Source organism: Chroicocephalus ridibundus, chromosome Z, assembly GCF_963924245.1.
Source record: "Chroicocephalus ridibundus chromosome Z, bChrRid1.1, whole genome shotgun sequence".
Taxonomy (NCBI): Eukaryota; Metazoa; Chordata; class Aves; order Charadriiformes; family Laridae; genus Chroicocephalus; species Chroicocephalus ridibundus.
Window position 1 is genome coordinate 16137678 of NC_086316.1, and position 25537 is coordinate 16163214.

A 25537-nucleotide genomic window follows, 5' to 3' on the forward strand; every position below is an offset into this window, starting at 1 on the left:
CATTGCCTCTTTTCTTAGACCAGATGTTGGTTTAAAGACACCACCCCCTTCTTTTTAGACAGCTATTCACAGAAAAATCTAAGAAAAAAACTTCTTTCAGAAAATATGCTGAGGAGACAGGTCCAGATTTAACCTCTAGTGTGGTAGTTTAGTCTTGTACCATCTGGCTTGGGACGGAGCTTATGCATTTCATACCGCTTTGAAGCAAAAGCGTCACGCAGAGAACTTGGTTTTTCTTCCTGGAAATAGCTGCTACATGACAGTACGTGTGTTGTAACTCAATTATCTGGGAACTGTTAGTCTTGGAAAACATCTCTGACTTGTGTTAGGGGTTTCATTTTATAAAGACAGCTGGTACCACAGGTTTTGTACCTCAAATGTAGTTCCTTTTCAGGTACCTACGGAATAGCGATCCCTGACGTGTTTCACCTATGGTGGTGGGTTTTTTCTTTGTCTCAGCAGGAATAAAATCCTGTAGGCAAAATGTCTTTCCAAATTCTACTTGAATGAGCTCATCAGCGAGCTGTGCAAATGTGACCAGCAGGAGCCTTTGCTCTATCAGTAGCACAGTTTGACTCAGTCAAGGGGAGGAACGGACAGTATTCCTGCCTCTGGCTGGGGCTGAGACTCCTGCACAACTGTCCTGAGGCTAAAGAACACTAAAATACACTACTTGTTCTCAGTTCAGCAAACACCCTCATTTCTTTTTTTTTCTTGTTTTTCCTGAACCACTGGATCAAAACAGATCAGGCAAACCAAGCTCAGCGCAGTGTCTTGGGGATGACAACAGGACATTTGGCTTCGGAGATGACTATTAAATAAAAAAAAATATTCCATAGCCTTTTTTTCCCCAGGAACTCTACTTTTTCTTTCACCACACCCATAGCTGCGTCAGGACAGCTGAGGTAATGCTTCTGTTCTTGTTCTTGACTTGCTCTCGAGACCACGGTGGCCAATTCTGCTTCATGCTTCATGATGCCACAGCGGGCCAGGTCTGAGCTTCCAGGAGGGTGGCTGAGGAGAAGCCTCCAGAAGCCTTGGCAGAGCAGCACAGGGAAAGATGCTACTACTAATGCAGGAAGGGCGGCAGAAACACCACCAGCTGAGCATTCTGCTTTGAGAGGAGCTACCGACTGACATAAAAGCTGTGTCCCAAAGAAGTCCGCTGGCAGCAGTAGAGTAAGGCTTCAGCAAAAAGCACTAACAAATGAAGGCAAGAGCCAGCAAGACGGAGGACCCAGCCTTTAGACCTTCAAGCAGGATATCGAGTATGATGTATGGCCTCTTCCAAGCTTCTTAGTTCTCCCCTGGTATTCTGGGTGTCATACAGCTACAGCAGGCGGCAAAACATGTTCTTTGCCACTGAAAAATTAGAAAGGACAATTTTTTCTGACTTCTTGTTGCTCTATGTGGGACAGTTTCCCATTTCGGGGAATGAACTGAAAATGGATGGCTGTAGAAATTGAGGATACAGTAGCACAAAGTAGCTGCTTCCATAACTACCAGTGTAGTAATGCTGATGTTTGCAATTGCTTCCTGTGTTTCAGTTTCAACAACACCAAATTCATACCATCAAGCTTATAGTCTAGTCTATTACAATGATTCTTTCCACGGTGCACCAGGCATCTAGGATTTGGTTTTTCCCCAGAAACCTGGCAGCTCTGCTATTCCACAGGTTTGCTGTGAAACTGAGAACGCCCACTGCAGACTCATTTAAGAGCCTGCTCTCATTTTGCTTCTGCCTGTAAGACTTCAGGGTCCTACCTGTCCTCCCCGCGCTTTGTCTACTGCTACCCAGCAGCAGTGCAAGAAGATTCCTCAGCCCTGGGGAGTAAACTCAATGATCCCAACTCTGCTTTGAACTTACAGTGTGATGCAAGGTCAACCGAGACAGCAACTTGTCCTATGACTTTGTCATTAGCAACTTCGTCTGGGAAGACATGTTCCTGCTTCCATTTGTGGTTGACTGGGGCTCAAAGCATTAGCAAGGCACACTGAGAGAAACAAGATTTGATTTAAGCCATCCTTTTCCAAAACCACAGATAAAGAAATGCCAGGTTCCGTGTTTTCTTAGGAGGTAAGATGAGCACTATTATAGTGCCCAAAGAATGTGAGGACTTCAACCACCCTGATACCTGTTAGCAGGACAACACAGCAGGACATAATCAATCCAGGAGGTTCCTGGAGTGCATCGGTGAGAACTTCCTGGCCCAAGTGACAGAGAAGCAAATGAGGAGAGGTACTCTGATGGACCTCATACTCTCCAACAAGGGGCTTCTTTGGACCTTGAAGGTCAAAAGCAGCCTTGGCTGCAGTGACCATGAGATGGCGGAGTTCAGGATCCTGAGAGGAAGGAGGACAGTAAAAAGCAAGCTCTCAAGCCTGGACTTCATGAGAGCAGAATTTGGCCTCTTCAGAGGTCCACTTGGAAGTGTCCCATGGGATATGGCTCTGGAGGGTAGAGGTGCCCCAAAAAAGCTCAATTCAAGACTCACCTCCTCCAGGCTCAAGAGCAGTACATCCCAGCGAATAGTAAGAAGCTGGGCAAATGCCAGGGGGTCTGTGTGGATAAATGAGGAACTCCTGGCTGAACTTAAACACAAAATGGAAGGTTACACAGAGGATGTAACCAAGGATGGGTAAGTTGGAAGAAACACAAACACGTTGTCCAAGCATCCAGGGATGAAGTTGAGCTAAAGGTCAGCTGCAGTTGAATCTGGTCAAGGATGTCAGACAACAAGGCCTTCTATAAGTACGTAGGTGGGAAAGCCTAGGGAAAATGTTGGCCCATTGCCAAATGAGATGGAGCAGTTGGTTACACGTGGAAAAGGTTGAGGTACTGAATGCCACCTTTGCCTCAGTCTTACTAGCAACGCCAGCCTTCAGGAATCCCAGGTCCCAGAGACCAATGGGAAAGCCTGGAGCAAGGAGGATGTACCTTTGGTGGAAGAGGATCAGGTCAAGGAAGACTTAAGCAAACTGGATGTACTTAAGTCCATGGGCCCTGGTGGGATGCACCCATGAGTGCTGTGGGAGCTGGCAGGTGTCGTTGTGAGACAGCTCCCAATAATCTTTGATTAGTTATGGCGACTGGGGAAGTGCCTCAAGGCTGGTGTCTGTCTTCAAGAAGGTCAAGCAGCTGTATCCAGGGAACTAAAGGCCCGTCAGCCTCACCTTGATCCCTGGGAACGTGATGGAGCCGCTAATCCTGGAAAACATTTCCAGGCACATCAACAACAAGAAAACTATCAGTAGTAGTCAGCATGGCTTCACCAAGGGGAAGTCATGATTGACAACTTGATAAACTTTTTATGATGAAATGACTGGCCTGGTACTTGAGGGGAGAACAGTGGGTACTGTCTACCTGGACTTCAGTAAGGACTTTGACACTGTGTCTCATAAGATCCCCACAGAGAAGCTGTTGATGTGTGGGAGGAGCAGTGAGGTGGACTGAAAGCTGGACAAATGGCCAGGCCCAGACAGTGGTGATTGGTGGAACAAAGTCTAGTTGGAGGCCAGTGACTAGCAGTGTACCCCAGGGGTCAGTACTGGCTCCAGTCCTGTTCAACACCTCCAGTAATGATCTGGATGATGGGACAGTATATACTCCCAGTGAGTTTGCAGATGACACAAAATGGGGAGTAGCTGATACAAGAGGGTTGTGCTGCCATCCAGAGGCTGGAGAAATGGGCTGACAGGAACTTTGTGAAGTTCACCATGGGGACGTGCAAAGTCCTGCACCTGGGGAGGAACCAGTGTACACTGGGGGGCACCCATCTGGAAAGCAGCTGGGCAGAGAAGGAACCTGGGTGTCCTAGTGGATACCAAGTTGAACACCAGTTAGCAATACGTGCCCTTTTTGGAAAGAAAGCTAAGGGCATCCTGGTTGCCAGCAGGTCGCCAGAGGTGATCCTTCCCTCTCCGGTACCTGGAGTCCTGTATCTGGTTTTGGGCTCCCCAATACAAGAGAGACATGGACGTACCAGAGAAAGTCCAGCAAAGGGCCACTAAGATGCTGAAGGGACTGGAGCATCTCTTCTATGAGGAAGGGCTAAGAGACCTGGGACTGTTCAGCCTGGAAAAGAGAGTGCTCAGGGGGATCTCATCAAGGTATATAAATACCTGCAGGGAGGGTGCAAAGAGACAGAGAGCTGGGCTCTTCCCAGTGGTGCCCAGGGACAGGACCAGAGGCAATGGGCACAAACGGAAACACAGGAGGTTCCCTCTGAACATCAGGAAACACTTTTTCACTGTGAGGGTGACCAAGCACTGCTGCAGGTTGCCCAAGAAGGTGGGGGAGTCTCCAACCCTTCCAACCTTGGACATCCTGTCATTCTGTGAATAAAAACTTGAAAGAACACTTATTTGTTGATTTGGCTTACAAAGTTTCTAATTCGGGAAGACAGGAAAGGCTTTAACTCGTTGGCAGAACCATGTGCCTGCTCCTAGACAAGCAAATGCCATCTCCTGCCCAACAAAGCAGAGGCAGGATCAAAAGAATGTGTTGCTACACAGGGAGCCATTTTGAAGGCTAAGGAACACAAAGAAACTCAAGAGGCCTTCACTACCTCCCTTCATAATGCAATCAGCACCTGCTATAGGTAAAATTGTTATGCTCCCTTCGCTTCAGCAGCATCCATCTCCTTGTGTCTTGCTCCACGGAGAGCCAAAGAATTCCCATACGATTCCCACGCTGCCCCTGAAACCAAGTGTTTAGCCACCCTCCTCCTCAGGATTCACCTAAAGCCTGTGCTTTTCCCCCTGACATTCAGATCCAAGTTTGCTCAGCCTGTCTCCCACAGGTCACCACGATCCGGTGGGGTTTATGTACAGCCATCAAGTGAACACACCAGAGCCCACATCATCAGCAGAAACTGGAGATGGAGTAACCATGCTTAAGGACTCCCGAAACACATGCAGACACTAGGCAGAAAGTGGATAAAAGCTGTACTTGAAGAGCATTTATAAATGACTTTTAGCATCATCTTTCCTATAAATCTCTGCAACATATATGCTTTGTCTTCTTATCTCTGACTGAACGCTGATGCTATCAAGCTGCCCAAAATCAGAAGCAAAATCCTCAGCAACATGCAGAAACACGGATTCACACGGGCTGGCAGGCACCCATGGACATTGTCTAGTCTCTCAAACCTCATGAGAATTTGTCTGCTTTAGAAGACATTCACAAATGATCTCTTCCTTTCGAGATCAAGCCTTTAGTTTTCAGCTTCTCTCTCTAAATCTTATTAGGACTCAAGGGAGGGCTTGATTTTTCTCTGCAGATGGCAAGCCAGTAGTGGTATCAGAGCCCCGTAACTACAGGCTCACATTACCTGGACAGTAAGATTTTTTTAAAAAAAAAAGTTACATCCACCATTTGCATAACTATGCAGGAACCTAAGCTCGCTTATTTTTTGCCAAGATGGCAGTACTCTTCCACACACAATGCGCAAGCACACGCAGAGAGCCGATTCCACCAAGCAAGGCTGATATTCACCGATCCCCAGTTTGGAAACAGGAAGATGAACTCATCTCCAAGACTTCCACTATGTTCTGCTCCCCCTGCAAAGCACTTTGCCCTCCTCTGTGTATGACGGAACTCGCCAGCCCCAGGCAAAATAATTCAAGAATAAAGCAAGGGCCACGGGTGAACTATGCTTTCTTTAATATTAGTTAAGACACTAGATGTTGCCTTGTTCAAGTCTTACATACAAGTAAGGGGCGTAACATCTGGCTGACTCTCCAGACAGAAAATGTCTTCCTAGATTACATTAAAAAATTAACATTCACAATAAAAAAAAAATGCACATTTTACGTTAAAAAAAAAAATATAACATTTTCAAGATCATCATTGCAATTTTGTGCCAACTGCCAGCTATTTTACAAATTACAGCTGCAGCCCAGGAGGTAAAGTTTACCATTGCTCTTTCACAAGTGTTAGTACATTTCATTTTTTTGTCTTCAGTACTTGACACGATAAACTCTGAAACTTTTAAATGGATAAGAAATGTCATACTTTCCTCACATTTTAAAGCTAGCAAATGTATTTCAATCTTTAAACCTTCAGGATTCTGACAGTTTTATTTGCTACAACTACTTTTATTTTAAAGAACAATGTAAGATACAGTTTACATTGAGGATTAGCAGTTCTGTGTAATCTGAAGGCAAAATGAAGCACAAGTTAGATAATATTAAATATATTTTGTCAGGATCTTCTCCTGTATCAAAAGCCAATGGAGCTTGTCGGATGTATGACTGTCAGATGTTTCTGATACACTGGTGTCTTCCTGGGCAGGAAAAATAATCACTTTTTGCTATCTAAAAAATAACTTTGCCATATCCAAGGAAGTAAAAACAACTTAGGAATTGAAACATTACTGCTGAACATGGAACTAAACACTACAGTTGTGGGGAACACGCAGTGCTATGTGAGAAGTTAAGCTAAAATGTTTCTGCATTTCCTTAGACTGATGTGAATACAGACCAATGAAGTGCACCGGTCAGTGGTCAGTGCTGAAGGAGATCTGTCAGCAGCTGACAACCAAGACTTGCATTAAGATCAAGCCCTTCCACTGAAAAAAAATGTGAGGTTATTTAAATTGGAACTAATTAAATAAGTCAAAGAGAAGTTATTACTGTTTGAAGGACTACTGTGGCAGGAAAGCATTCTACAAGAGATCAGGACAGGAAACAGTACGGCAGATTCAAATCTACATGCATTTATCTCATTATTACGGACAAAACTTCATTTTTTGCAGCATCCTGGAAAAACTATGGTCAGACTTTAGAATATTCTGATGTACGTTCACAAGAGTGTGTGCATTAGTCAGGATCTCAAACGGAATCACCATCTGCTCCAAACTGAAGAGCATGAAAGTTTCTTTTTATCATAGTGAGGGACCTAAGTATCACCTTAACTAGGTCCACAGGTATATAGCATTTAAAAAAAAAAAAAAATTCATACAAGTATGCCATGCCCTTTTGGGAAATTAGGAAGCCAAACTGAGTAAACTGGAAAAAAAAAAACAAAACAACTGCAGCATGTGCAGCATCACAGCACTAGGAACTCAGCCTATGTAAACCTGCTTTTGCATGTTTTAAAATATTGATCCCCTGAGGCCTGCTTCAGGTAAAGCTGGTCTGAAGACATTATGCATTTATCGGAAGAGAGCCCAGGTAATAATTCCTTTTAGCCTGGAAGTAATGTAAAACAAAAGAAAAACAAAACACACACACACCCCCCAAAACAAAACCAAAACCCTAAAACCAAAAAACCAATCCCCCTTCCCAACCCACAAAAACAAACAAACAAACAAAAACCCCAAAACAAGTATATCTCATTGCCACGTTAGGCAGGTTCATAGCAGGAAGTGCTGGGAGATGGGGAAGAATGGTTTCATTCTGAGGAAGCTGCGTGACACTACTTATTATGCGTAATTGGAAAAATTATGGTGAAAAATGAACACAGCAAAGCCCATTGGATTATAAAAGCCTCTGCCTTCAAGCTGAGGACAGAGCAGCCTCATCTGTGTTCCAGGAAAACTGTGCATTTGTTTCAGCAGTGAGGAAAAGACAGCTTTCCCATTCCACATAATTCACTCAAATTTAAAAAAAGCATTTTACTGTATTCTAGGAAGTCGGCAACCACTTGTAAGTGTGTATAGTTCCCAGCTTGTTCAACTTTCATAGACACTATAGGAGGAGTACAGACTTCAGGAGATGGAAAAAACACTCTCTCTGAAGTTGCTTCAGCTACTCTGGTAAAAATAAAAGTATCTGAAATTAACTGATGCTATGTCTAAGCATCAATCTACCTAACCTTAGATCAAGAAGTAAAAATGTTATTCTCTGGAAACGTGAACTGAAAATTGAGCAAATATCAGACTCTGTGCATTTAGACCTCGTTAAAGCACAAACATCAATAACCTGCAACTAACAGGCACACTTCATCACTCATCGTAAAATCAAGCTATGGCTTCCAGAGCTTGAGGAGGCCATCTTCACTGTAAGTGGCGATCAGGTTCTGGTGGGGGTGATGAGCAATGCCAATGACATCTTTTTCATGAACCTAGAGAATAAGCAGAAAGATGCATCAGGTGATTCTTCCAAATACTCTCTTCAAACAAGAACTACAGGAAAGCTGGACTGAGGTTTAACATGCCTTGTGCATACAGCAAAAGCAGAGGAACATAATCCCCCAGTACTAAGTTCCAGTTGCAAATAATTTTTGTGACATAGCAGTTACTTTTTGTTGGGCAAGGGAAGGTTCAGTTAAGGCTTACATGTGTTGAAACCCATGACATCTAAGTGTTCCCCATTAAATTTAGATATTCAAGCTGTTATTCTTCTTTAGTTTAATCCAAGGCAAATTTAAGCCTGACAGCTGTAAATCGGACAGTTTGGTCAGATTCTCCATCAGCTGGATCCCAGGACAAGACATGCTCTAGTTCAAGTAAGTCTGAACCAATCCACTCTTGACTTAGTGTGTAAACATTTTCATAACTTTTAAAATTAAAATGGTTCTAAAAGAACTTAAAGACATTCTACAGCCAAGAGTTCTGGAGTGTGTTTGTTACCGATCGTGGCTGCTATAGGTGAAAGATTCACTGGTACAAGCCTTCTTCTTATGGACTTCTCCTTAGGGACTTCATAAATAATGAACATTTAGATCATCCTTGTGTTTAGAACTCTGCAAAATCTCAAAGGTAAGAACTTACAGTCAGAGTTCTCTCCAGCTTGCCGGTCACTGTGCTAAAGCAATAGAGCACAAAATCTTCACCAACGCAGTAGATCCATTCACCACGAGGTGAAAGCGCACAGCAGACAAAGTCACCACCTTCTCTCTTACCAGAGCTAAAACTTCTTACAATCTGTAAAGATACCCCCCCAAAAATATTTGGCAGGATTAAACTGCAGCACATCATTACTATGTTCATCGCAAAAATACTGAGGCAGTACTAGGTCTGTTTAGAACACAGGATCTCTCCACAGCTGCAACCACTTTCTGCAAGTCAAGCTGTTCTGTAACGTGGGTACAGAATAGTTTGTCACGAAAGCAAACTGGAAAAATCGGGTTTAACCTAAGGCTAAGTTATTAACTAGGTTTTTGGAATTCTTAAAATGACAGAGAGAGACTTGAAAGGATACCAGTAAGATCACATACTTGTCCTTGCATATTCATAATGACGACTGTATTCGATCTGTTGCAAACAACGAAGTGCTCTGGGTTTTTAGGCAGCAGAATGACACTGTTCACAGTAATGTCTGTCCCAGCAGTGCTGCCAAGAGATTTGAAGGTGTTTGAGCACTCTGTCGTCTTCACGTTCCAAACCTAGTATGAAAAATAAATTTAAAAACAATTAGCTTTAAAAAATTAAACAAAAATGAGCTGATTCAGGATACAGGATCCAGACTTTTTAAGGCTCCTGAAGGGAAATATGAATTCAAAAAATTGTAGTTTATGGCATATTTAAAAAAAAAAAATTATCACATCTATTTTAAAATGTGGACACCATGAACAATTTCACTACAACTGAACTGAAAGCGAATTTCTATTATCCAAATTCAGTCTGGCTCACTTTCATTAAGCATATTCCCTGAGGGGTGAGTCCAGACTTGGTTTCTGGTTTTAGCTGGCATCTGTCAATATATGTGCAGGTTCTGCATATGCAACTTGCCTTACACAAGACAGACATAAAAACTGCTGAAAAAGCAACGCCTCACTGGTACTGCTGGAAGAGATGTTCCAGCTTAGACCCACTTCCAGACCTACACCAGGCTGCTCTGGCTGTTTAGAAACAGAAAAATGGAACTGCTTGTTTAATAGTTAAAAGAAAATGTAACTCACTATCTGTGGAATATTTTTGCTCTCTATACACTAGTACAATCAAAATGTAAGATACCACCTTCTTATGCAATTCCCACGATTGGGGCAGTCTAGAAAAGAATGCAAGTTTGAAGTAACACCCCATTTAATATAAGCAAAATCTGTCACACTCCCCTAGGCCACATCTATAAACCGGATCCATTTACCCACCCCCCATGCACTGCATCAATGCCCCACTTAATGTAGCTGTTTCTATATTCATTTATTTATTTATTATAGTCAGTAATGCCCTGTACACAACAATGCTTTACTTTTCTTAACTACTACACACTACGCAGTTCCATTCTTTGCTGAGACTACAAGCCAAACGTATACTTCTACAATCAGTTTAATTAATGCTAAATTGCCTAGCTTACGCGGCAAGGGACTCTTAAGCACCAAGAAATAAACAGGTGTCCAACACAGTAAGCAAGAAAATGCCATTATTTCAAACAAGTGAATCCCCATATTCTAGGACAAAAAGCGTCACAGTCAATTCTATTTCTAGAATAAAGCAGGAACATGCAGGTAAGTACTGCACTTATCCTTTCGTAAACAGGCTCTGCAGCACTCTAAGCACAGTATGAAACTCCATCAGTTCTCATTTACACCAATCTACAGCAAAGGTCACAAGCAGAAATACTACTGCTAGTAACCACAAGTCCTCCTCCTATGACTGCAGCAGTGTCCTGGTTCCGGTGGGGATAGGGTTAATTTTTCCTGGTATTCCATGCCATGTGAGCCACGCCCACCCTGAGCGGCCGGGGGAGGGGGCAGGAAGTTGCTGCTTAAAAGCGGGCTGGGGCGTCCCGGGTCCGGCCGGCCGGAGCAGCGGTTCCGTAATCGCGTTTGTATATTCCCCTATCCGTGGTGTTGTTGTTTGCCTGTTCCCTTTGCTGTCCTGTTAAACTGCCTTTGTCTCAACCCAAGAGTCTTGCCTTTTCTTACGATTCTTCCTGTGTTAGGAAGGCACGAGCGAGCGGCTCGTGGTTCTTTGTTGCCGTCTGAGGCTAAACCACGACAAGCAGTTAAAACAGATTAGCTGCAACACACGAAGAGTCTTGAGCGTGTTACTTAAAAAGGGCAAATGCTATCTTACCTTCACTGTGCCATCAGAGGACGCACTGATAATATAGTGGCCGTCCTGGGTAAAAGTAGCTTCATTGACGAAGGATGAATGACCACGGAATTCCTTTAAAGTTTTCCCAGATTTTAAACCATGAATCCTGTCACACAACAGAAGTCACAACTGAGTGAGCAACTGAGGTAGTCTGAACCACCCCTGGCTTCACCATATTTTAAATATGAGATATCTTTAGATAGGCAACAATAAAAAGTGCTACATATCCGCAAGCCGTAAGTCTTTATCACAAGCCTCTTTCATTAAAGACATTATGTGATCCTGTGAAAAGCTCAGGGAAATACCATCAACCTTCAGCCTCAAGGACCCGTATGTAATACATGCTGTACATGTTAGAAGACAGGACTATGAAAGGTGAAACTATAAAGCTGACAAAACAAAAATTACAGAATTGGAAGTGACCTCTGGAGATCTCTAGTCCAGCAGACTCGTTCCTCAAAGCAAAGCCAACCTTTAAGTGAGGTCAGCTTGCTCAGAGCCTTAAGCAAGGCCTTGTCCAGTTGAGTTAAGAAAAATTCTTTCCTTATGCCCAGCCAGCATTTTTCTCTTTTGCAAGCTGTTGCCGTTGCCTCTTACTGGGCAGCTCTGCGAAGAGTTTGCTTAGTCATCTAAAAGGAAATTATATTGCTTGTCTGTATCAGACTTAAATTGTAGTACCAACTGCCTACAGAAATACATTTTTCAAGCAGAAGCCTTGAGAACGAAACCCCTTATTCCATTTGAAGCTTGCTGTCCTTGATTCAACATCTGACCTTACATAATTTCAGTTAAAATCCTTACGCTACAGTTCATAAGTATCAGGATTTAAATAGATTAACATCTCTCATTAAGATGTTTTGTAATGCCTGTTCACTGTGCAGATGCCTCCAGATCCACACATTTCTTCACTTTCATCTAAAGCAGTACCATTGGTACCATCGGGTTTTAGAATACAGGCAAGAGCCTAAAGCTATTTAACACATTACATAATCCCATTGAAATAAACATAAAATATATACAGCATCATGCCATCAAGCACTGGATCAATCTGATTCACAATGTAAGTCCCACATCTTGCAACTCCGTTTTGAAAAAGAGAGATAAGGAAGTTGGAAACCTTGGCAAACTGAACCGACAAACTGAGAGAAACCTCATGATGTTGACAACAGACTGTTGCAGAACCACCTCAGGCATCAGAATCACGCGGGGGCTGCAGAGGAGGTCTGTAGCAAAGGACTTGGTAGGCCTTGGGGAGAACAAAGTGAAAGCCAGCAGCATGCTGTGGCATTGAGGAGACACAGCCACACACCAGATGCATTAGGGGAGGCACACTGTGCAGATTAAGGTTCCCTGCTAGTGGCAGAGGTGTAGCTACCTCCGGAAGACAGTGTCCAGTTTTGGGCCCCCACTAAGGGGCCACTAGGATGGCCAGAGGGCTGGACCACAGAATGCATGAGGAGAGGCTGAGAGGGCTGTGTCTGTTCAGACCAGAGAAACGAAAGTTTAGGAGCATCTAATTGCTGTCTTCCTTGTAGACAAAAAAAGTTAAATAAATTACTATTAAGTATTGTAAGTCAGAATAACCCCAAAGAAGAAAAATAACTGAAGCAGACAAAAGTGATCTAAGCAAAGCATCTGCATAGCAACAGAAGAGCTTTGTTGTAAATGGAATCTACTCAGTGGTGAGAAAAATTCCACTCAGTAACAAGAGACTAAATAGGTGCAGGATCAGGATTCCTGCACAACACAAATGTTAAGTGAGCAACTGTTTGCTTAACAAATGCTAAGCAACACTTTACAGATGCTAAGAGCTATAGGAACAAGGGTTTGATGAGGTTGCTGCTCATCTGTTAACTTAGATTAGAACACAGTTTGAGCATTTTTGTGACTATTTGCTAGTATTAAAAGTTACAATTGACTTTCATTCTTGCTTTTACCCACCCTGCAATGATCCTTTAAAAAAAAAAAAAAGCCAAAAAGAGATATCTAATCCTTACTAAACATCTGAAAAATTGCAAGTATTTGGTTAACATCACTAACCAACAGGTTTTTATAGAATACGTGGAGTCAGATTCTCCGCAGACAGGAACAGCTAAAGGACAAGATGCAAAAGGCACAAGTTAAAAAGGAAAAAACCAAGCCAAACCAAAAACTCTTTCCTTATGTCCAGGAGAATTTTCTTCAAGGGAGTTGTACAGTCCTAGGATAGATGCCAAGAAAAGCAGTGGGGTCTCCTCCACCCGTGGAGATTTCAAGAACTCAGCTGGACAAGGCCCTGAGCAAGCTGACCTAACCGAAAGGTTGGCTGTGCTTTGAGAAGCATATTACACCAGAGACCTCTAGTAAACTCTGTTATAATTTATGCCTAGTCTGGCTTACATAGGTTGCACAGATGCTTGAGCTTTCTTAGAGCACAGATGCAAGCCTAACTACCTTCACCGTCCCACAACCCATTGATTTGTCAGGTTCTTGCATAACAGATTATCTGCATGCCAGGTAAGCTGCAGTAACTGCATGCATGGAAGTCTTAGCATGTTGAAAGTGTCGGGTAATGCCAAGTTTGTTCAGTTTAGACTAGTCACATCAAGAGGGATGTAATTCCTTGGATTTACTGCAGAAAGACCTCATAGCCAACTGCTGTAACTGAGCTGACACACTACCAACTTGCTAAACTACACTAACTTGATTGCGCAAATGTTGACAAAATGTTGGCTCGGGTAGCATGTAGGCCGCTTATCTGTTCCGTAGTACCATCTCGTTCCCATATCTGCTATTCGTCACAAGGGAAGGCCACAGAACAAGTGCGTTCCGTTCCATCCCTCATGTAGTTTCACAAACAACCTTGTACAGGGAATCGCAGATGTTGCATTCTTCGTGTGCCAGCTGTGGCTGTATTCTACCTCAGAAGCCTCTTGATTTTATGGCTTTCCTTAATGTGTGAACAATGCTGTACTTTTGTATTCTTGGCCAATTTAGTAATTTTTCCACAGGCAACTAGGTCCCTTCTCAGTTTTCTTTTTTCAGGCAATCAGGCTCAGCTCTCTCAGCCTTCCCTTATAGACCATGCACATCTGAAGAGACACTCAGATCAAAACCCAACACCTTAAAGCACAGGAAAGGCTTCCAGATACAAATTGCAACTCCTGCTCTTGAAGCTCTCAGGGTCCATTAGTCTTGATGGTCTTCCAGGGTGGGACCTCTAGTATTCCATGTCAGACGGCTGGGAAGAAGAGATGCCCAGAGAACATTTTCTTTGGATCCTTCTTCCTCTTGTTCTCACTTTAAAGGGAGTTCACTGGATCCAAGAGAGACAGAGGGGTGGATCTGGGGGCTGGCATTACAGAGATGGATTCAGGGCGTAAGCTGGGGCAAGAACCCTCTTATGGTAAAGGGCTGGCAACGCATGACTTACTTAGACACGGAGCAGCAACACGATGCAAAGTGATGGTCCCTGAATGTGTAGGAGATAAGGTGCTACTTCCTCTCGACCACATGCAGCTCACAGGAACACACAGACCCTTATTCAAGCCCACAGGAGAGCCATGACTATTGCTTATTGAGATTCCTGAGCACTTTTGGACTTTTGGAAATTTTCTCTATTCAGCAACTATCCGGAGGAAGCAGAGAAGACGCACCAAAATACTTAAAGTTGCTCTAAGAGGACTTCTTTAGATAGTAGAAAAAGAGGAACCCATGATACTGCTTCACAAAGAAAATAAAATGGATGGAACCAACCACTGTCATGTCATGTATTGAAGTCAGGGAGTATGACTAGGCTGCTTAGGCCATTTCAAAAATGTCATCATCATGTTATCTCATATCATTTTTACCCAAAGCTTATTATAAAAAATGTTATTTTTCAAGGTTGACACAGCTGTTTGTTAAGCTACAAGTCTCCCAGAAAGAAAACACGCAAGGTCAATGTAAATGACAATAGAGCAGAAGTAGTACTTGGCCCCTAGCTCTGAAATAATGCTAGTTAAGCAAGGTGAAAGGTCAAACTTTCAAACTGTTCCTCTCCAACCCTCAGCAATCCTACCATCCTATTAGTATTAAAACTCAATGCAAAAGAATCAAATCCCAGGTCAAATGAACCTATATTCAAAAGTTTAACTGCTTAATATGAAAATTCTGTTTTCTTTTCTCCTGCACTGTAGCTCACACACTCTCAGTTTATTTACCTGATCGTCTGATCAAAAGAAGCACTAAGAATTTGGCTGCTGTCTTTGGAGAAACTGAGGCATGTAACACCTTTACTGTGTGCTCGTTCAAATCTTCTCAGACACTGACCACTCTGGATTTTCCACACCTGGAGAGGAAACAGCAAATGAAATATAGATGGTTACTTTGTTATGAGATCACAGAAGCTTAAACATCAAACCAAATATGTATCTGTTTCTAAGCCATGCTAAACTTCATTTGTTTTTATATGGAATTGCAACATTACTGCAATTGCAATTGAACATTACTGCAATTTCAAGTGAATCTTTCTGGTCACCATCTCTGCCAACACACTGTACAAAAAGATTTGTACCTTGATCTTTCCATCTTGTGCTCCAGTTGCTAGCATTTCTGTATCTCTGCTGAAGCACATGCACAACACTGCATCATCCATCATCATAAAATTATCTTGTGCCTGGTACTTCAGATCCTAAATGAAAGCAGAAGATCCACCAGTCAAAACAGTGAATTCAATGAAATATATTTTAAGGCTATAATTTATAGTCAAGTAGACCTCACAGCCTTATAATAACAGGGAAGTGCTATTGTCACCATTTTAGAGGCAACAACGATTATCCAGAAACATAACAACAACAAAAAAAATGTTATTGCCAAGGGAAGCCCATGACAAACCAGACAATTAAACCCCCGTCAGATTCCAGACTGATATTTGAGCCACCCAAGCAGGCATCCTTTTCAGATTCACAGTCCCCGAGAAATTAAAACAAACATAATCTCAAAGAATAAAACCAGTTGCTCTGGTCAATGAATTATCCATGTGAAATAAGGCACATTTTACCTTCCTAATCTTTCCAGTAGTGAAGTTCCATACTTCAATGAAACCATCAACAGAGCCAGTCACCAGATACTGTCCATCTGGGGAAAACCGAGCACACTCCACATGTGACTTCTGCCCAAACTGTTTTACAGGAGAATATAAATTAAGCCTAATAAGCAATTTAAAGGAGTAACTCATTAAAACAAAAATGTAGTCTCATTTTGCTTGCAAAAATACAGTATTTTCTAGTTATGCATCAGAAGTTTAACACTAACGTACAAAAAAACTTGTCAATACCCATATACCAGTGCTTCAAATACAAAGAAAAAAACACGCCTTTTGATCTGGTAATACCTGTGAAACTTACATCAAACACTCCGTGCTTATAGCAGCACTTGGGCTAGTTGTTTTCATATTTTTGGTTTCGCAGTGAATTGTGTATCTTAACAAACATCTTTCCAGTACCAAACACATATTCCCAGCAGACTTCAGAAATTTCTGAAGCAGTACAAATTGCTTTACTTGGAATGATGTTTCTCCAGTGAAATTTTCACAGAGAATGTTTGGTATTTTTTTTTATATACAGGTTTAAAATTTTTAGATTTTAAAATACGAGTGACCATGACAACTGAGTACAGAAAAAAGCTTTACTAATCAATAAAAAAAATCCAAGATCAGTACTGATAAGCAAAACAAGTTCTAAGAAAGCATTTTTACGAAGCTGCTACTGAACACAACAAACTGACTTTGCAAGTTCCAACTCATGACTTCCAAAAAACATTTGTTCATTGTGAGAACTGGTAGGGCTACTACAATGAACTAAACCTTCTCACTGTACAGAACTGCTTGATGAAGCTGAAAAGACTTCACAGGAGGAAACTGTCTATTCCATATTGTGAGTACTGCAGGACAACTATGCCATTACAGTACAGTTTTCTTTCTTTTTTGAAACCTGTATGATAAAATCCTTAAAAAGGAGTTACTGATCATATTAGTAGACCTGGTATGTAGTAGTTCACGATCAAAACTTAAGTGGTTCACAGAAGCTAATACACACACACAGAAGTTTAAGACATGAGTACTTCCTTAGACAAATAAAGAAGGGGACTAAACAACTAAACATGCCACCTCTGAAAATTTAATGATTTTGAACTGTGAAGTCAAAGAAACAAGTAATACATTTATCATAGTCACAAATACCATGAGCACCCACTCTTGTTAAGGGACCTCACTTCAGACGCTATAATAAGTCTCCTGATGAGATAAAGCATGGAAAAGAAGTTGAAAAAACAAAAACAAAAAACAAGAGAGAGAAAGAGAGAAATAACTTACAAAAAAAGATAACAGAAGAATTCAGAAGGTTTACTCTTATCTCCAAACATGAAGCGCAGGCAGTAACACATATAAAAGCAAACACAACATCACCTTAATATGTCTGCTCAGCTGTGTGGGGAACTTTTCTTCTTCTACATCTTTCACAGCTGCTTTGCCTCGGAACAAGTCAATTGTCATACCAGGAGGAAGCAAGCCCTGATGCTGCTGCCATTTCAGTGCCTTTTGAGGAGTTGAAAGCCATACAGTTAGGTATCAGTTAACATACACCTTCCTCATCAAAACTTGCTTCTAATCAACACAATACATCAATAGTTTTTATACTCTTAAAAATTCTACACCTTTACAGTTCAGGACAAACACATTGCAAACAGTTACTTGAAACAAGACTTCTCGGAGTATGATTCCTAACTCAAAACCATGAACAGAGTAGAACATTGTCCCTAAATGATTTTTGCAAGTGAGAATGACTCCGGTCCACCCTTGTCATTCTACCTTCAGTATGCAGTATAAAGCACATACACAGTGTGAGTTCAATCTTGTGTTAATTTACATTACCTGACCTGTTGCCCATTTGCCTAGAACTGCATACATTAAAAATAAAAATGACACATAGGCTTTCTTGGAAGGCACACGTGAACTTCATTCAAAAGACAGAATCTTACACAACCCCTCCAGCAGAGACCCACTGTCACAGGATACCTGTTATGCCAAAAAAATGTATTTGGCATACTTACAAGCCTAAAGATTTAAGACATAAAACAGCAGAATACATGAAATATTGTCTGCATAGAGTACCACTGAATAGATTCTGAGAATCAAAAAAGAGCTGGAAGTACAACAATGGAAACAGCATGTGTTAAAATGTACTTTGAAAATAATCTTCTCTACACAGTGTGCATTTATTCTCTGTGAAGAAATCTACCGCCGGAGTGCTGACTTTTCCTACAACCGCTAAATCCTTGACACTTAGAGAAAATGCTGTTTTTACTATACCACATGTAATCACGCAATATTTATGCTTTACTTTTATAGAATTGAAGAATCAACTATATCATAGTTAGCTTTATGCAGCAAAAATCTACAGAAACTGACGTAGCTACTAAAATATTTTTCAAGAATTACCTGCCCCAACAAAGCCATAAGACGAGATGGAGGTACCACGCTGACTTCTCCAGCCAAAGCTTGTGCAATAGCAGCTCTCCGCTTCTCTTTGCTACTTCCATCTGGGTACGCCTTGAGAGAAGTGATTTTTATTAAGTGATTCTTCTAAACTATTTTCCATAAAAGCATTCATGGCTTTGACCTGAAGTCCCTTCTTTTTCTGTTAGGCATTCAAAACAGCCCTTCTCTTTCACACCAACACTTGAGACACCTGGGATATGCTTTTAGTAAAAATGTCAGACTGACATAATCAGTCAGAAATAATGCCTTGTTATTATTATTAAACAACAACAATTCTATTTACAAAACATACGTTTTCTTCTACATTTACAAGACATGAAAAGCAAGGCACGTATGTCATCCTGTGGCAGGATACAGGTATAAATCCACAAACTCCCACCTGCAGTATACTTCAAAACCACTGCTCTGCTGCCTTGTGATGAAGTGTTACAGATCATTCCCCAAACCCTTCATAAAACGTGTAAAACCATCAAACTGGAAAGCTGCGCATTCTCACTCCCAGAACGGAAAAGAAAAGATGCTGCAAGCCATTAGCAACTTGGACCAATGCCAGGGGTCAAGCAAGACAGAATCGTGAAGTCTCTAGGAAAAGCATAACATACCTCACGAGGATCAAAGTAAGATCTGGCCAGAAGGTTTTCAAGGTGGATGTACCGCTCTGGCTGAGTTTGCTTTAGCATGATCATGGGATCTGTTTGCCTCAGGAGAGACCTGGCAGCACCTAGTTCCCGGAGCTCAATCAACTCCAGCACAACCTGCATCAAGAGACAAACATCTGCATCAGCAAAGTGAAAGAGGAAAACTCCAGAGAGGGGCTTCCACCCAGGCCAGAACAGCCTGCTCTCACTCACCTGCTCGTAGAGATCAATAAGGGTCTTGTCAGGCAGCTTCAGCGACTGTATGGCTTGCAGCACTGTGTCCCAATGCCCGCTGTTGATGTCGGCCACAAAGCTCTCAATACTGTCCACAGTGTTGAGGGACACAGTCGTTTCCTCCTGGAGGGTGGCGAGGGCTCGGTGGAGGCTGTTCTCTTTCAGGTACTGCATGATCAGCCGGATCACGCTGCAGGGGAACAGGGGGCACTCAGGGTACCAGCCCGGGGGGATGGCCTCACCGCCATCCCCCCCTCAGCCCCTCTCCCGCCCGGCTGCCCAGCGGCGGCTGAGCTGGCACCAGCCCCGCGACCGCGGGCGCCCTCATGTCCCCCGATCACCTCAGAGACCGCCCCTCCCCCACGCAACGGCCCCCGCCTCGGCCCGCCGCGACAGGCCTCTTGCGCCGCCGGCCTGTCCCGCCACCGCCTCCCCCCCGCCGCCGCCGCCGCCCCCCGGTCTCCCCGCCCCGCCAGCCGCCACACGCACTCGGAGGACTCGATTTCGATCGACATCTTGAGCCGCCGTCACCCCTCCGCAACGAGTCCTCCGCCGCCGTCTCCGCCACTTCCGGCCTCGCGCTCCGCCGCTTCCGGTCCGCGCCACGCCGCGGGGGCCGCCCCTGTCACGTGGTGGGGGAGCGAGGTGGGGAGGGGGACTGAGCATGCGCACTGGCACGTCCACGCGCCGCGGCGGCCGGTGCGCCCCCTGGCGGTGGCCCCTCTGGGGGCGGCCGGGACCAGTAGGCCCCAGGCGGGGCGTGGACGGTCCTACCGGCGTTGCGAGGTCCGGGGGGCCGTCCCGGGCAGCCCCGGAAGAGACAGCAGCCTCCCAGCTCTCGTTGTTACTCATCGAGTGGGTGAGTCGGGAGGAATACTGGGCCTAAGGCCTGTGACAGAACCCAAATGTAGGCTCGGTGGAAGCGGAATTACTGGTGAGGTGCGCACAGTGCTGGCCTGGCCAGGAAGGCTGAGAGAGAGCACATGAGGAAAAAAAAGCATCAAAAAGCTTGGGACCAGTATTCTTCCAGGAGTGGCTAGCTGTTCTGGGAACTGAAAGGGGTTGGGGTTTTTTTTCTTGTTGCTCAAAATAGCAGCACTTGAAACAGAACAGCCGCTTCAGTGACACAGCAGGTGTAACACGAAGGCAAGAGCACTGATGTAGGTTAACCTGCACAGGTTCTCTGCAAGTTGGCTTCTCAGTGTTGTCTTAGAAGTATGAACTGCACCTTCAGAATAAGCCTTGTTGGAGTGTTTTACAGTTTCAATATAGAACTCACATTTCCCAGCTGGTTTCCCACAGGGCTGCAGTCCACCCACTGTCCTTCACTCACCAGGATTTCAGAAGATTCCCTGCGGTGACACAGACATGTTGGAGTGCAGGTCAGGCCAGGCATGATGCAGAAGACCTTCCTGGCCACCTCCTTCTTTGCATGTGCAGGTTTGCAGATGCAAACCAAGGATCTTTCTTGATGTTTGCAAGCCTTAAGTCAGTGTGAGCTCAGCATTTCAAGAGTGTGGTTGTGTGAAAGAATGATACTGCATAAATATTTCATTAGTAGGGAAATCAATAGCGTATCTTGGCTGCTTTAATTATGGACTATGACTTGGAAAAATGCTGCTGTACCAGGCAGAGCCCTCCAGTGGCGAGGGAGGACACAGAAGACAACTGAACTTTAAACACACAAAGGGTGGCTGTGGCATTCCATCTGTGCTGGCTGGACTCTAACCGAGGCCAAAAGTCTTGAAGCTCTGGTTAATGCTAGAAGATGAGTAAAGCTGACTGTCCCTCCTGGCTGCATGTAGGCTTAGGTGGCCTTGCCAGGAAGGGAGGTCCTCACTCCCTGGGCAGCAGAGAGGATCTTGCTTGTGTCTCCCTGGCGTGGGGCACCTCCACCCCCTCCCAGTAAGTGCCCGATACTGGTGCTAGACTGCCAGCACACGGGGATGTGAAATCTGCTGTACTCGGCCCTTCTTGGATGGACTTGTTCCTTGCTGTTTTTTTAGGCTTAGTGTACAATTTGCTGGATGAGCCATGGAAAATAGAGCCGTGTGTGAGAAACTGCCTGTCTTTGCCAAGGAAAGCTGTTCTTCGCTGTCTCTGTCCCCAGAGTGCTTAAGAAAGTAATCCAATAGCATAAAGTTGGAAAAATAGTGAGTGAGGCACACGGCTAATGTTTTGCATGCTGTTGCTTCCTCTACGTGATACTAACTCATTTGTTTAAACTGCTGTTACAGAGGTGCAGGATTACTGACGGGAAGTATCAGTTAATCATTCCAGGCATATTTTGTTTCAATGACAGGTGTATTTATGTCTGTCAAAGGTTGTTTTGAAAACAAGTTTGATCCAGACTGTAACAAAGCAAAGCTGTAAAATCCAAAGATGGCAGTTATTTTTCTGCTGGCAGCACAGAGAAATCTGTCTCAATCCCTCAGTAAATTCATCTGGTGCTCTACTGCGTGCCCTCCCTCCTGTGTTACTGGCCCCTAGCAGGAAAAGCCAAACAGGCAGGCTACCTGGTCCTGAACCGTCACAGTCCTCAGGATGGCATTTTTCTGAAAGGAAACTGGCACAGGAATGCGCTAACAGACTGGAAGGGTGTTGGTGGTATATACCGCATTTGGCCTTCCTTTCACGATAGCTGCAGAGGGAGGTGGACATCCCAGCTAATCCTCCCTGTGCAGTGAGTCAGAGCTCGCCATGAACTTCATCCGAGAAAAGGGTCCTGGTGCACAAAGTGCTGTGCAAGCACACGAGAAGCAGACTTGGCTTTGTGGCTAGACACAGCTACAGCCAACTTGATCTCGTGCTGGCAGCGGTCCTGCACCTGGGGACCTCCAGAGGTCCTTCCAGCCAACAGTCGCAGGATGCCAGCTCTGGCACAGCATTACATAAGGGAAGTTAAGGTTTCCATTTTGTGTTTTGGCTCCACTGGGAAATGGATGCAAAGGGAGATTAAACAGTCTTGCTGCAGTTATGCTGCACAGATGATCTGCAGTAAAACTGGGAGTTGAACCCAGTCCTTATCAGTCCCAGACCCACTCTTTCAGTCAGTGGTGAGCGAGTGCCTTGGAATCAGAATTTTTAAGGGAAGAATTTTACCTCTTTTCCTGGCAGAAAATTTAATATAGTAATTTTCAAATCGCTCCCAATTCAAAAGTTGTCAGTTTTCTGCACTCCCCTCCTGCCTCCCTCCTGCTCTCTTGCATCCCTAGGAGACCAGCTTGAGCAGCAAGCCAGGAGTGAGCCATGCCTTACGCTGACCAGGTCACTCTGCAGTGGCTGGGGAGCAGGATCCAGGCACCATTTGGGGTGCAGAATCACAGCTTGCAGTTTAGGGTAGCTGTACACCCATGAGGACCTCACTTGCCCTGCCAGACAGCAGTCTAGCTTCATGCGTGACTGTCTGCTGCCTCACAAGCTGCAAGACTGAAGTTTCCTATGCGCCAGAGCTGTGCAATGGCACCAGGAGTCCACATAAGCTTACGGTGACAATAACGTCCTTTCTCTGCTCTCTAAGTTACAGTCTAGTGACTTGCAGTAAAGTTTTGCTTTTCTCAGCTTTCAGACCACAATGCCGGAAATGAGTCCTTCCGTCAAAGCGCATTTGCTGTAGTCTCAAAATAAGATGCACCCTTCTGAGGCCAGCATCTTGAGAAATGCTGCGTAGGGGAAACTGCCTGTGTGATTTCTGTCTCTATTCTTGAGAATACTTTTTATGGGTCCTGAGAAAAAAAAAAAAAAAAACAACAAACCACGAGCTGTGTCTTGCAGGGAGAGATGTGTGACTTGAAATCATTGTGTGGTTCCAGGGAGTACTTAAACCTGTGCAAAACCAAGCTTTGTTTCTCATTGCTGGTGAGGCAAACCACATGCCAGGCCTTACAGGGAGGCACAGGTCGAGGGACATTATTATCCCCTCTGCTGGGCATCCATTGGGGTGGAGAAGCTGGAGGGGGACCAGCAAACAGCTGCGAAGTGGGAAGGGGCATGTGGCACGTGGCCTGCTGGCAGGAGCTGGGCTTGGCTCGCCTGGCCGAGGGGAGGCAGGAGTGGGGTTTAACATCAGCTTAAAACAGATGGGAGGGTAATTGCAAATGGCTGAAGGCTCTTTGGTAGCCTCAGCTGATGCAAGGAGGGGCAACAGCCACGTGGTGCTGGAGGGTTTTAGTCAACACAACTCCTTTGCCAGCAGCCCTGGGACAAGGCACCAGGGAGGTGGGGACGATCCCTTTCCTGGGGAGGGGGTTTTAGCTGTGGCCACACAAAGCCTGGGGGGTTGGGAAAGCCCTGCCGCCAGCAGGGCTTGTGCGGAGACTCCTCCCCGCTCCCCCCCCAACACTTCCCGAGACCCTTGGTGCTGCTGGGGCCCTGCAAACTGCGGACTATGTTCTGGCTTTATCTGACCCTTGGCGGCACGGCGGGGAGGACTGGTAATTTAGGCCTGTCTCTGGGAGATATCCAATGAAATGTATCTTGGACTAATTAGGCTTTAGGGCTCAGGAACTCAGTTCCAGTTGCTTGGCCTCTGTTTTGACCCCTCTTTTCTTTGAAGTTCATGGAGAGAGGGGAAAGGAAATGAGAGCAGAGGCCCTGCTTTTCCTGTAAAATGCCTCATTCCTTATAAAATCGTTTGGCAGAAATCTCTTTCAGCTGGACAAGCTGAATACTTTAATACATGCCTGCAGTCATTTTCCTCCCTTGTCACATTCCTCTGGCTGCTCAGTCATTGCTCTGCATCAGTAAAATCGTGGACACATAGACAGAAGTACTCCTTGAAGAGGTATCAGAGAAGATCTCCAAAAGCAGGTTAGGGAGCTCTCAGTTGCCTCAGCTGTGTTATTTCCTGGGCTGGCTGGAAGTGCCTGGCACTGCGCAGTACAATGGTGCCAGCTCCTGCTCAGCTCTGTGTTTTCAGGCATTTCTTCCAGGCAAACCTGCTGGGACACACAGCTTCCAGCCTTTGGCCAGGCCATGGAAAAACCACACCAAACATCCTCCCTCCCACATTAACTTTGCACAAGAAGGAAGGCACCCCAGGCATGGTGAGGGAGAGGCACACAGTATTTCACATCTGTCCTGGGCACTAGGGATGTTTCAGAGCAGGGGGTAGCCGAAAGCCCCAAAGGAAGGCACACATATTCCCTCCTCCCACCATAATGCAGAATCAGCAGGAGGTCTTGTTAGGAAGGCATCTCTGGAGGTCTGTAGTCCAACTCCCTAGTCCAAAGTTAGATCAGGTGGTGCTAGGCCTTCTCAAGTTGAGTTCTGTGCACCTCCAAGGATAGTGATCTGGTCTCTGAGACGCACCACCCTCATGTGGAGGAATTTTCTCATGCCCAGCTGGAATTTCCCATCCAGAAGCAAGTACCTATTGCCCCATGTCCGGTCTTTGTTTGCCTCTGGGAAGAGCCTTGCTCCATTTTTTCCATAACCACCATTCAGGCAGTGGATGACCACTATGAGGACCCCGCAGTTGTGTCTTCTCCAGGCTGGGAAGGCCCAGTTCCCTCAGCATCTCTTCATATGCCCTGTGATGCAGCCACATCACCACCTTGGTAGTCACTGCTGGACTCTCTCCAGTTTGTCACTGTCTTCCTTGTACTGGGTAGCCCCGAACTGGATGCAGTAGAGACATGAGTCTTCAGCAACACTATATGGTGAGGAAGGATCACCTCTCCTGTGCTGAACTTTGCGAGGTTGCTTCTGGCCAATTCCTCCAACCTGTTGAGGTCACAGCAGGTGGCAGGCCTTCCTCCCGAAACATACTGACCTCTCCCACAGTTGATATTAGCTATGGGCTTTTTTTCATCTTTTCTTGGGATGGGTTGAAATCCACCTTTCCACCAGGTATGTGTGCAGTGGGTTGGCAAGGGTCCTGAAAGCTGCCCAGGGTTTCCTCCTTTCTTGGCCAGACATTGAAGGCAAGCTGTGAGAACCACTGTTTCCCTGGAAGGTGGCCTTGCTGCAAAAGGCGACTCGCACAAAGTGTGGTTAGAGATGGAGCCACTCTTACTTCTCCTTTTGAGAGGTGAAAGGATGGCCCAAGTGCGGTCAGAGATTTCTTGCACCTACATTCAGTGGCAGGCCACCTGCAGACGGAGGTTTCACATCCTCTTTTTGACAAAGCCTACCCAACTTCTGCAGGGACAAGGACCGAATCT

General features: G+C 44.7%; 1 protein-coding gene across 1 annotated transcript; it reads right to left on the reverse strand.

The window, feature by feature from the left end:
- Window positions 1-5642: 5642 nt before the first annotated feature.
- Window positions 5643-20004, reverse strand: SMU1 (SMU1 DNA replication regulator and spliceosomal factor). The gene is made up of 12 exons (XM_063320401.1): window positions 19863-20004; window positions 19353-19563; window positions 19104-19256; window positions 18442-18552; window positions 17410-17538; window positions 16006-16125; window positions 15520-15636; window positions 15167-15294; window positions 10965-11091; window positions 9164-9331; window positions 8718-8870; window positions 5643-8068 (listed from the first exon to the last, which is right to left on the reverse strand). Exons 1-12 carry the CDS (start codon window positions 19886-19888, stop codon window positions 7970-7972), a joined length of 1542 nt encoding a protein of 513 aa, XP_063176471.1. The 5' UTR covers window positions 19889-20004; the 3' UTR covers window positions 5643-7969.
- Window positions 20005-25537: the final 5533 nt, after the last annotated feature.

Bases quoted from the DNA above. Each gene is read 5' to 3' on its own strand.
- SMU1 (XM_063320401.1), bottom strand. From the start codon at position 19,888: ATGTCGATCGAAATCGAGTCCTCCGA. The intron at 19,257-19,352 runs GTGAGTGAGAGC...CTCTTGATGCAG, and splicing joins TTATTGATCTCTACGAGCAG to GTTGTGCTGGAGTTGATTGA. The intron at 8,069-8,717 runs GTAAGTTCTTAC...CTTATTCTCTAG, and splicing joins AGCTGGAGAGAACTCTGACT to GTTCATGAAAAAGATGTCAT.